The sequence below is a fragment of the Ambystoma mexicanum genome, chromosome 9 (assembly GCF_040938575.1).
Source record: "Ambystoma mexicanum isolate Mex_15411 chromosome 9, UKY_AmexF1_1, whole genome shotgun sequence".
In the NCBI taxonomy this organism is placed as follows: domain Eukaryota; kingdom Metazoa; phylum Chordata; class Amphibia; order Caudata; family Ambystomatidae; genus Ambystoma; species Ambystoma mexicanum.
The window spans coordinates 121,416,905-121,430,399 of record NC_090931.1 but is presented as its reverse complement, the minus strand read 5'-3'; the positions used below and the strand labels follow the sequence as shown (position 1 = coordinate 121,430,399).

At 44.6% G+C, this 13,495-nt stretch overlaps 1 protein-coding gene across 2 annotated transcripts in view; it reads left to right on the top strand.

Annotated features, from left to right (window-relative positions):
• The window catches only part of LOC138489592 (interleukin-18-like), a 102,140-nt gene that overhangs the window by 58,173 nt on the left and 30,472 nt on the right, over positions 1-13,495 (top strand). For both annotated transcript variants that reach the window (XM_069617298.1, XM_069617297.1), the window contains exon 5: positions 7,523-7,659. In XM_069617298.1, coding sequence (XP_069473399.1) covers positions 7,523-7,659 — 137 coding nt within the window. The remainder of the gene's footprint in view (positions 1-7,522; positions 7,660-13,495) is intronic.

The following is a 13,495-nucleotide window of genomic DNA, read 5'->3' as shown; positions in this document are numbered from 1 at the left end:
GATATCTTGGGCCATAGGGCAGGTCCTTCATGTACAAGGCTTTGACATGGCATGCATTACATTGACACTGAATAGGTTGTACTCCCTGCACCCCACCCCCGATTTCTGGTGTCATCTTCACGTGGGAAGCCTTTATCTGTTATTTTATGTTAAATGTACTTACCCTGAATCCTGGTGCGTTGCCCTCCCTGTGTAGCCATATATTCAGGGTGTACACTGTTTTGCAGAACCATGGCATCATGGGTAGATCCTGGGAAGTGGACACAGCAGTGTGTCGCAGTGAGCTGTCTGTCACAGGTCACCTCTACGTTAAGGGGATGTTGTTTCATGTTCCATAACATCTCGTCTGATACCTGGGGGGCACCAATGATGTCACAAGGGTGCAGTCTAGAGCTACAACCACATTAGGGAAGTGGACAGCTGCATAGAACTGTGAATATGTGTCATTTACCTGGGCAAGGGTGCTGGAGTGTATGCTGCATGCATGCACGTTGGAAAGTACAAAAGAAAACGGGGCTGTGACATGCCATGCAGTATGCTCACAGTGTGCTTATGGTGACATAGTGCAATATCGACACAAGCAGATTGCTGTCCAATTTCGACACAAGCAGAATGTTGCCCATTATCGACACAGATTGCTCAAGCTGATTGCTGTCCAATATCAACACAAGCAGATTGCTGTCCAGTATCGAAACAAGCATATTGCTATACTTATGTTGATCCTGCTTTGTAGATCATCCAGCATGTATAGCTATCCCTGTTAAGGCAGTGGAGTGTAATCATCACCCATCTCTAAGTGCCTAGGGTGATGGACTGACCCAGGTGATGGGCGCCCTGCTTGGAAGCTTCTGCTGTTCGGCTGCTTTTGCTCTGTGGTGCTGCTTTGCATGCCTCTGCAGCCCACTGTAGAGCCGGAGGTCCTGGATCTTGTGGTTTCAATTTGCTAGTGGCTGCATGGTGTTGAGAAATGTGTGTGAGGAAGGTGTGGACATTACTCACTCTTTTAGGGAAAATTAGGTGTATCCACATGTATGCATTTATCTCCACCTTTTGGATACAGGCAACTGGACTGGGTTATTGGTGCAACAACTCCCTATTTTCGGTAGCTTTTGAGCAGTATTTCAACTTTAATTCAGTGGAAATTTCATTTTTGTTTCCAGTGCTGATTGTACCCCCCGGAATTAGCCCTTGTGGATTCACCGCAATATCTTTTGGTGGAAATTTCTACCAGTGCTAATTCCACCAGAGCAAATTCTTCCAAGGATTTAGCACCCATTTTTGGTGAACCTTACGTTGACAGGGTGGCAAAAGTGGCAGTAATTCCGCTATAGCCACTTTTTCCATTTACCGCTCAACTCGTAATGATGTTCAATGACACTGTAAATAGCTTAAGTGAATGTATTATCCGCACTTCACCATGGGGTCTGTAACATTAATTGAAATGTATCTCAGCTGGGTGCATCACCATAAAAGCCACTTTGCCCATGTGCCATAAAATGTCAAAATCTACTAGTTAAAAAAGGGAGTTTGCAAACCATGCCAATTTCAGGAAGTAACTATGAAACACTTCCTGCAGTTGCATTGCTTCCAAATTCTTCACACAGAATTTGCCACAAACACATACGGGAAATTTCTCAAAGTGTTACCAAATATCTGAAGAATGTTTTGAAAATAATTTATAGCCAGTTTACCCTAGGTGGCTAAGTGATGTAGAAACTAGTAATGATTAGAAGGTTGGTGGCCATTACTTTTGGTAGCACAAGGAGAAGATATTTTATCAATGTCAGTAATTTCAAAGCAGCATTAGTTGACACTGTATGTTGCCACATTGAAGTGTATGCTTTTTTTTCAAAGCCGCTGACATTGGCCCTCATTACAACACTGGCGGTAACCCATGGCGCTATTAGCACCATGGTTGCTGCCGGTATTGTAACGAGTCCGCCAATGTTCAATGGGGAATTACCATCCCATTCCAAGGTTGGCGGGGCGGTAATTCCCCATTGAACATTGGCCCTTCCCCATTCCTATTTTCTCCCCATAGGGCTCAGTGGGACTGGGGAAGGCGGTAATTACGGTACCGCAAATTGCAGTACCGTAATTACCTCGAAAGTCCCTTTACGGGTCCCTACTTTAACGGCTGGTCCAGACCAGCCATTAAGGTCGGGTCCGGCAAAGGGACCTCGTAATTAGGCGCTAAGGGGTTAACGGCGCTGCAGCCTTTTACGGCGCCGTTAACCCCTTAGCGTCAGGGTCGTAATGACCCCCATTGTCCACACTGGCACTCTATTCGTTTACCTACATCTTCCTTAAACCACCCACTGGTATAGGTTTGGTTCACGTATGTCTCTTCTCAACTCATTTACTCCCTAACCCAACAATCAGGCACATCCACCATGGTTCTATGTAAGAACAGCACTGGCCAATGGACTGGTTCTCGCCCGGTCTGGGATCTGACATCAGATGCCTTGCCAGATCTCGGGATCCGCCCTGTATGATAACCATGCCTGCACCCCTCCCCAGGTCACTGAGGCGTCTTTGATCGTCAGCGAACCTGGGGGCTCAGTGATCTAATCTGCTTTGTAGTGCACAGTGCAGATTAGATCACCCAGCCCCCAGCTTCAACGACAGACAAAGACGAGGACCCCCCATATAAAACATTAAAAAACAGTGTTTTTCTGTGTTTTGTCTGCTGTGAAATTTATTTGTGGTCAATATTAATTGCGGTCGGTAAGACAACATATAACCCAACACTCAGCTTATCTTCCAATCACACCCCGATATAAGGCTGATTAATAAATGCATTAATAGGGAAAGGAGGTGAGGCTTTGTGTTTTTAGGTTAACCTTTGCATCTATGTATGAAGGTACACTTTGTTAGCATTAAATAACACTTCTCTCCATTAGGGAGCTGTCGAAACTGTGACTGGGACCAAGAAGTAGGCCAAGATCCAGAAATGTGATTTATGAAGAATTATTCATCCTAAAAGTGCACCATATTTCTCTACACATTATACCTAGGTTATTTTCTTGAAATAATATTTCAGGGTGGACTCTAGGTCGGTGTAAGTCTTTGAGTCTTAACACAAAACAGCCTAACAAATAAGAAAATCAAACAGTCCGAGACTCCAATATTGGATAGAAATTTAGTTTGCACACTTCTCCTGGCAACCTGGGACTCTGTAAACGTTCAACAACATATGACAGCCACCTTGGTAGATGTTCATTACATTGGGCCTCATTACGAGGTTGGAGGGCTGCCTCCAAAACCCTTCCGACTCCGCCCTGCTGAATGGAGCAATTACCGGTCCATTCCGTTGTCAGAGGGACCGGTAATTCCCCATTCACCAGGGCCATTCCCATTCGAGCCCCCATAGGCAAATTGCAGTACCGTTATTAGCTCTAGAGTCGCTTTGCGGGTCCCGTCCTTAACTCCTGCAAAAACCAGGCATTAAGGAAGGACCGGCAAAGGTAACTTGTACTAGGGAGGTAAGGAATTACCGGCACCAGTGCCCTTACCGGTGCTGGTAATCCCTTACCTCCCACCTCGTAATGAGGCCCATTGTGTTCTTAGGGGTTTCCGAATCCTCTCTATAAATGAAACTAGTTGTGAGCTTCTGGATTCCCAAAACCCTGAAGACAGTCCCAGCTGAACATTCCTTTAAAACAGTTGGGGATTGTATCAATCTTTAAGGCAGGGGCACCAGGTATCCATAGAAAACACACAGGTCCACTGCCTTGTGGTAAGGAGCATGGGAAAGTGGCACGGGAATCCCACCCTTCCACCATTGAGCCCATCATCCACCTACTTGTTGTGGCACCCAAACCCATGAACCACCCTCTTGGCTGTCCCTATAACCAAGGAAGGAACCTCATTACATGGGGATTTCAAGAGATGCCCTGTCTGTGACACAGAAGGAAGAAGCATGTGTCTTGTCAGCTCTATGGGTAATAGGTGTGGCATCCACACTTTCTCCCGTAAAATAGGCAAATACTCCAAAAAAGAAAAATAGGGAACACAAATACTCACAACACAAATATGAAACAAACACGTAGGAGGATCCGGTCCCACTGCTTTTACCCACATAGGGCCTCATTACAAGTTTGGTAGTGTGGTAAAAACGTGGCGGAAATTCTGCTAGCACCACTTTTTTCGTGGTAATAGCATTACTGCCATTTTTACTGCACCACCGATTTTCCAAATCTGCCATTGAAATGAAGCATTTACCACCAGCAGGCAAATCCTCCACTTAAAGGGGGTGGGAGGAGTCCTGTGGGCATAGGCGAGTAGTGTGAGGTGTATTGATTTTAAAGAAAATAGATTTAAGGCAAACTAAAGACAGGCCTATAGAGTGTTAGTTAGATATACTGGCTGTGTACACGACACATGGAAAAAGTCCCCACCCCATTGATGAGAAATATAGAAGTGTCACCATACATGAAGTTAGGTCTGGGTTCTCGCAGGCCATGTTGAGAACATAGAACAACGAGTTCCTGTGCTCCGATATTTCACCCCCAACCTACGCGAGGTGGGAACTTGTATACACACACACACACACACACACAAATATATCTTGCTCGAGCTTTCTGAAATTAGAAAAGAATGTGAACGGCCTAATAAGAGTAGAGCTGCTCCCAGTCCTGAAGGACAAACCCATGAGAGCCAGGGCAGAGGTCTTGAACAGACAAAACATAACCTGAGATTTAGGACACCAGCGCCCACCAGGATAATGGTAATCACATTTGAACTAACAGATGACCGTGAGCAAACCTCCTAAATCCTTCACAAAGTAGACTGATTAGTGGGACTTGCAGGAGAACCAGGCTGTCCCCCCAGGAAGGGTAGCTGATAAGGGGGAGCAGAGGACAGCTGGGCCTGTGATCTGTACCAGGGAGAGTAAAGGGGGATGCCAACGCATATAAGATTGCAACGGGGAGGCATGGCAGGGGCACCTGGGTGTCTGGGATGGAAGAAGAGCTGCTTTGTTTGCAAGGACCAAACAGACTGCAAAGTTATCCACTGAGCTCATTTTGACAGCCGGGTGAACATCGCGTGATTTGGCCTAAGTGCAGGGCAGTGATTAAAGTAACTTAACCAATCACCTAACAGCACCCAAGGTGAAGAGATTGAAACTTACATGTGAAGAAGATGGAGTTGAAGAGAATGTGGCTAATAAACTGGGGGGGTCATATGTAATCAGTAGTATGTATACAGGTGGTAGCCAATGAGGGTGGGGGATGAACCTTGTATATCGTGTGCATCACAGAAAACAATTTTCACAGGTATAATGTGCTGTTTACCTTGAAGAAGTGAGAGAGAACTCTGTAGCTGAGGACTTATAATACCCTCTCACCATTTTCTTTTTGTATGGAAATGAATCTCTTGTTCTTCTTACAAAAGGGTGCACCAAGCCTCTTTCCTTAGAGGATTGGTATTTGTCTGGTTGTTGGAGGTTTACCCTACACACTCACTTATAAAATACCCCCATTCAGAACGGGACTTATATTTTACTCCCTAAAGAATGATTTGTCTACCAACTTTAAAAAAAAGGGAGTAAAATGATCCCAATTCAAAATCATTTCTGTAGCAGTGTATTTTGTTAATAATCATTTCAAGAAATGTTTTTTTTTATTTGAAATTATATCAAAAATTATGTATTTTGAAATTAGCCATCAAAACTAACCTCTTTGTCTGACTGCTTTAACATGGTTTCTATGACAACATGCACTTGCATGTATTCTGTGATACTATGTAAACATTTACTCTGAACAGAACTGTAAAACAAGCACCCTTGGGCGGCTTCCTTGTAACCCCTAATCAAGCCTTCTTAAGCTCTGATATAGCACCTCGATGCCTGCGGGCTTTAGTGCGCTATACAAATTTAAATAAGTAAATAAAATCAATAGTCAAAGAATAAAGGCACAGCTGAGCTAAGTTGAGTATGTGCTGAGGTAGTAGTGTAGTTACATAAAAAGATTCTGCTCTGAGACATGCCTATTTTATTAAATATTATAAGTAATACAACTGTTTTCTTCCAAATAATTGTGCAAATGAGTGCTTCTTCAGCTTTATGCCAGGTCTAAATAATATTTTGGGTTCACACTTCCCAGTAACTGCTGAGATCTGCAATCTCATTATTTATCTATATCTCCCTCTTTCACAGCCAGATACACTCTGCATTGTCATTTTTTCAATCTGTCATTTACAATCTTTGTCATGTAAATATCTGTATATTTGGTGATAACTCACACAACAGAGGAAGGAGCAGCTCATCAGATGTACAGAATCATGCAGATAATAAGCAGCTCCTATAGACAGGGCCATTGTCTTATTTATATGGATATTTGTGAAATTGTGTTTGTATGTTCAGGGTTGGTTTCAGCCCCATAACAGTTGGTGGGCTGAAATGTTGGCTCACGGCCGGGCATACCAGTCTGAGGTGTACTGGTGATTTTGAAGTTTGACCAACCCAACCTATTCACCCTGCACAGGGTGGGGTCCAGACCTGTGCTATCAGTATAGGTGATTTCGGGAGATTGACGATTTAGCAATTGTTGGCTTCAGCCCCACAACAGTTGGTGGACTGACATTTTGGCACGAGGTTGGCACACCAGTCTGGGGTGTACTGGCAATGGTGAAATCTGACCATCCCCTCCCAATCTCCCTGCACAGGGTGGGCTCCGGCCCGGTGCTATCAGTATAGGAGATTCGGGAGGTTGCTGATTGTTCGAATTTTCCAAAAATAATAAGTTGGGAAACAAGGTAGGCATACCAGTCTGGTGTGTACTGGCGATATTGAAATTTGATCAACCCCATGCATTTAGAGGGGTGGAGCAGGGTCTGGTCCTGTGCTATCAGTATAGACGATTTTGGGAGATTGCCGGTTTTGCAATTTTTCAAAAATAGGAAGTCATGACACAATAAAACGTACACAAGGCTATAGTAGACCCCCATGTGCATGTCAACTACAGACACATGCATCGACGGAGGAACCGCTAGCATTTCTTTATAACAATCATGTGCTTGTATAAGAGATGTAAAGGTCTCTTAAGAGAGACTAGAAAAAAATAGATTAAAGAGTTTAAGACAAAGACACGGGTCTAGGAATTCAAAATCAAAATCCAAAAAAGATTGCTGTACTCGTTGATGGATCCGATCTAATGAGGAACATGGAGAGGAAATGTGCATCGTATCATAGTTAACACATTTCCCCCTATTTGGGGGCATTCCTCAATGGCAAGTCACGACCCTTAAATCTTGAATCACTGATATGACAAGAACATGCATGTTTGGCACCTTTATGCCTAATAGAGTGGTAGCTTTCCAACATTCCCTGATTTGGAACACCATTACAACCCATTTAGTGGAATGCAGGAAGGCTTGTTCATGGATGAAGAATGTACGTACACTGTGATAAGATGATGAAAAAAAAACATGTTGTGGTAGACACATATACACAAATCTATGTATACCAATTCTCTTGAACATAACTTATACTCAACCAACTTTGTGTTTTATTCAACAGAGGATGCAATTTTCAATGTTACGACCTACAAGGACACACTTACTCATGTTGGCGTATCAGTAACATTTAATGTGAACATTAATAATTCGAGTTACATGGTGTTCAGCAATGAAAGGAATGGGCTTCTTCGATTAAAGGTAGGAGTAACACTTTCATGGAATGGTGATGTCTGTTGCAGATGGGACCCAACTTGTAGATATTTCTATTTGCAAGTAAAGCTACACTGTGCCAGGTCTTTTACAGCACATGTTGGTGTGTTTCTTTACTTTTATAACTTCTTTCTAGGGCTTGGGGTGGCGGGGTCCGGTATGTAATTTCCCAGATTGTCTTATCTCGGATACCCTCTCTGTTGCTTCCAATCATATGTGCATGTCGAGCTGCTTTTTCACCGCTGATAAGTCACCAGGGTGTATACATGAATGTATCTATGGTGACTGCCATGAATGCTGTGGCATGAAACAGGAAGAGGCCAATTGTACCAAGTCTCTAATCGTTGACTTGAGTTTGCCTCTTGATCCCAGTTATGGCCTTGTGCCTTCATCCTTCAATCAGGTGAACCAATACAGACCCAACTTTATGGGATCTCATTCAAGAACCTCTATGAACACGTTACTCTGGGGGCAGAGAAGAGTCTAGGGGCCACATTACAGAGACATTGCAACAGTGTGAGTACAAATTACACTACGGCACACATTGCTCAAGTGCAAAAATAAATATCCTTCCGATGATCCCCTTCCCTCCTACTCACTCCCCATCACTTATTGCTTCATATCACTGACTTTGTACTCGGCATAGCAAACACCCTGCACGCTGACTAATACCAAGCTACAGTCTCTCTTCTTCATCTCTCTGATCATGTGAGTGCCCAGATCACTTTGTATTCTTATGGCAAGCAATGTATTCCCCTCCCTGGAGTTTGACTGATCTATAAATGCCTGATAGCCTTATGGTTTACTTCGCCGTTCCTGCTGCACCGCTCCCTCATTGCCCTACCATTCCTTTGTCTAGGTGTTCCCATGTTGCAGTCCCCAACACTATTGGGGCGGCTATGCCAGTCTAGCCGCAGTCTGATCTTGTCTGACCACCTACACATGTCTTCAGCCTCTACACCATGAGATCTGGTTATTCCAGTTTGCGCCTGCCATACACCAACCCACTTTATAACTTGTCTATTCTCCATGCATTTGTTGTAACTAGCTCCCTGATGCCTGATGGTCTGCCACTGCACTTGCATTTAACACACTTGTAACTATTAAATTTGACTCTTCTCAGCCTGCGCTGCTCTTGCTATGAACCTACTTACGACTACCGCTTTTGACTCTCTGCAGCCTTTAACCTATGTGTAACCACCGGATTTGGCGGTTGCATTTAACCTACTTGCAACCACCAAATATGACTCTCTGCAGCCTACACCATTCTTGCTTTTAACCTAAGTGCAACTACCTGATATGACACTTGCATTTAACCTACTTTCAACAGCCGGATTTGACTCTTTGCAGCCTGTGCTGCTCCTGCCTTTAACCTATGTGCAACTACCGGATTTGACTTACACTGAACCATAACCGTAACCTAAGCAGTAAGATTAACATGTATGTAACAGCACCCCTCTGCCTAAGCGTTTGGTGCGCTTTACAAATGTCCAAAACAAATAAATACATAAATAAATAAATACATGCATGTTTGCATCCCCATACTAGTGCAGCAACTAAGGCACACATTGTCCTGGTGTACAAACACATTGAAATAATGTCTTTTGCATTTGAGCAATATTTGCACTAATGCAAATTACATTTGAACTTGTAAAAAGTTTCTACAATAAAACATAGATGTTTAGTAATCTTGCTCCACTGATATTGTGCACCAGAATACGTCCATATCTCGAAAACTGAACCTATGTTTGAGGAGCCTTATAGATTTAGTGATGCAACTAATCCCATAGGAATGTTGCCTCTCAACTTATTCTCTCTACCTTGTATACTTTCAACGTGCAGGATTCACACATGTTGTGTTTTGCTTAAGGATTTAAGTGCAGACACTATTATTTGTTAAGGCTTTTCTTATGAGGCCCCCTTATTGTAGGCTGGAGGAAAAGCCAGCTTTCATAGAAAAGGGCCAGGATCTAAGACACATCTCTAGATGGTCCTTTCCATACTAAACGTACATTTATGTAAACAGTGATGTAGGCAGCAGATAGTGGAGGCATCAAGTGTGCCCTCCTCAATGTCAGATCTCTCCCAGCTCATGCACCTGATATTCATGACCTCATAACCAACAATAACATTGACCTATTAGCCATCACTGAAACATGGTTACATGAATCATCAGGCCCCGCCGTTGCACTTGCACTACCACCTGGCTTCACCATACTCAGACAAGACAGGCCAGATCGAATAGGAGGCAGAGTAGCCCTCATCTACAAGGAGAACCTCCAGCTCCGACCTGTCAGTCACGCCTCGACGAACAACTCTGACCTCCTATCGGCCAAACTCAAACTGTCACCCAACAGCACCGTCAACATTCACCAATTATACCGCCCCCCAGGCATCACCACAGGCTCTCAGGAAAACATCATTCACATCCTCAGCAATAATATCAAAAGCTCCACCAAATCCCTTCTACTAGGAGACCTCAATCTCAGATTCAACGATTCTAAGGACAAATCTGCAGCCACTCTCACCAAGGAACTCAATGACCTGGGCTTCACCCAAAAAGTAGAAAGTCCTACTCACATCAAAGGCCGCATTCTTGACTGGATTGCAGACCATAACTGCCTCACCACTATCACCTATCACCTCTAACTCCTCACTGCCCTGGACTGACCACAACTGCATCGAGTTTTCTATTCCTATCAGCAAAAACCACAAAACTCTGACCCCTGCCAGCGCTGCACAAGTCAGAAGCTCTAAAAAACTCATAGAGGAGAACCTGCGCCCATACCTCAATACCCCTGAGTTAGCTCCCCCATTTGCTAATGACCCCAAATAACCTAGCAGACATCTAAAAAGATGTCATCACTAAAGCTATCAATGAAATAGCACCACTCGATTGGAAAAAAGAGAAGAAATCCCTACACACCAACTCATGGTTTACTGAAGAACTGCAGTCAATGCGATCCCACAAAAGAGCAGCACTAAAAACTGGCAATCTGACCCCTGCACCAATACCAAAAACAAATTCAATTTAATCTCCCACCAATACAAGATAGCTATCACCGATGCCAACGCTTTCAACACACGTATCTCCAATGCCAAATCACACTCCAAAGAGATCTTGCTAATTTCTAATGAGCTCATCTCCCCCCCTAATACACCGGACGAAATAATCAAAGATGAAGCCTGGTGTACCAGCATTCAAGCTGCCATGCTACACAAAATTGACCTTCTCCAAAAGAAAATCAAAGACCACTGCAAAGCACCTCCTCAACAGACAGAAACTCAACCTACCAGCACCCCACCCACCTCGCCCAAGCCCACCATACCTGACTTCTCCTTGAGAGACGTCACTGAATCAGAAGTTATTAACCTACTAAAAAATCTCAAACCCTCCCCCTGTAAAGGCGATATTTGCCCACCAAAACTCGTCAAAGACTTCGCAGACTGCTTTGCGCCGCTCTTTGTGGCATTCATCAACACGTCCTTTAAAACAGGCATCATCCCAGCTAACCTCAAAGAGGCCTGGGTCCGGCCTCTCTTAAAAAAAACTACTCTCGACCCCTTGCAACCAAACAACTACAGACCAATAACCACGGTGCCATTTCTGCTGAAATTACTGGACAAAGCTGCACACTGCCAAATCCAACACTTTCTGGAAACCCACTCCATCCTCGGGACTAGGCAATCAGGCTTCCGGAAAGGACATGGCACAGAAACAGCCCTGGTAGATCTGAAGAATCAGATCACCCAAATCATGGACAAAGGCAAGCCTGCTCTTCTGCTCCTTTTAGATCTCTCAGCCGCTTTTGATCTGGTTGATCACAAGACTCTCACTTCACACCTCACACACTCAGCCAACTTCTCCAAAGAAGCAGCCCTCTGGATCACTTCCTTCCTAGAGGGAAGAGCCATGAAAGTCTTCTCGGACATCGCCAACGCCACTCCCACGACAATCCACTGCGGGGTCCCTCAAGGATCTTGCACTGCACCCACACTCTATAACTTGTTCACCAAGCCCCTCTTTGACAAACTTGACTCAAACGGCATCACATACACGAACTACGCGGACAACACACAAGTACTTCTACCCCTTTCAGGATCATACAACGAAGACGCCAAGGCACTCCACACAATCTACTCCGTCATCAAGGCATGGATGGCAGTTAATGGCCTCTGCCTCAATGGTGACAAGACTGAAATCATGATATTAGGTCAACAGAACACCCTAGACAAACTTGACAAACTGTACGCCAACTTCTCCATTGACAACTCCATCATCCCCATATCCACAGCCGTAAAGACACTGGGAGTATACCTTGACTCTTCACTATCTATGACTAGACAAGTCAGCGCAATCACTTCCGCATCCGCACACACCACCAAACTCATAAACGCCATCAAGCCCAACCTCTCTAAACCCAACTGCCTCTCTATAGAGAGGGCAACCATTGGAGCCAAACTGGACTACTGCAATGCACTCCTAGCAGGCACATCAGCCAAAAACATAAACAGACTACAAATCACGCAGAACAATGCTCTCCGGGCCATTCTTAGTATCCCAAGAAGAGAGCATATCACCCAGGCCAGGCACTCAGCCCAATGGCTCCCAGTCAAAGAACGGATCACTCTCAAAATCCTCACCCTCACTCACAAATGCCTCTCTCTCTCCGCCCCGTCCTATCTATCAGAAACCATCCTCAAACCTTCCTCCTCCCATCCCACCAGGACACAATACTCCAACCTAATCTGCATCCCACGCATCAAAAAAGCCAAAGCCGGAGGTCTAAGTTTCCCCTACATTGCAGCCAAGACCTGGAACGCTCTCCCTGCAGACATTACAGCGGAAAACGCACTCCCCATTTTTCGCAGGAAACTGAAAACCTCATTCCTTGCAAAATAATTGGGAAACTCTCAGGAATCCATGTAATTATACTGCATTGCTAATGTATACATGTCTACTGTAAATTCTGTATTGTATGTAATTACTATATCCTATGTAACTAAGATATTGTCTGTAACAAGCGCCACGATGCCCCCGGGCTGACGTGCGCTCTACAAATCTGAATAAATAATGATAGACAATTGGCTTCATTACGACCCTGCCGGTCTGGTAACAACGGTGCCTGTAGGCTCACCAGCACCATTGTTACCGGACCGCCAGAGTACAATTCTGTGAGCCGGATGCCTTTCTGCCCACCAGGTCTTACCTGGCGGTCGGAACAGCACCCACTCGCAGACTTTGACGGAATCACTGGCACTGTTGCACACAGTGCCGCTGCTTCCGTCCTCCCCTTTCCCATTCAGTCCCCCCCTCAGTACCGCCAGTAATGCCCCAGTAATTTCCCAAAGCCAGGCACCGGAAAAAAAACACAACTCCGGCAGCAGCCGTGTCGTTTTTACCAGCAAGGCTACTGCCGGAGTTGTAATGAGGCCCATTGTCTTCATCTTGTGGATATATTGTGTTTTGATGAGCAGGGACATTGATTTTGGAGTTGGTGGGTAGAAAACGTGTACGATTGGTGAGGATACAAAAAGTATGTGACCTCTGACCTGGGTTGGCTGATAAGAAGAAGGTGATGCACCCCATATGGCACTTTATTCACCACAGAATAAGACATTGGGCCTCATTATAAAGTAAGCATGCTGGTACCGTAGTTCCCGGCCCGGCAAACTATGAGTTCTGCTTGCGGGTGCCATTGTGGCCACCAGGTCTGACCTGGCGGCCGTAACATAGGGTTTTAACCATTTCTTCAGCAGATCACCATAGTATAATAATAATAATGATAATAATAATAACAACAATAATAATATATGTAAATAT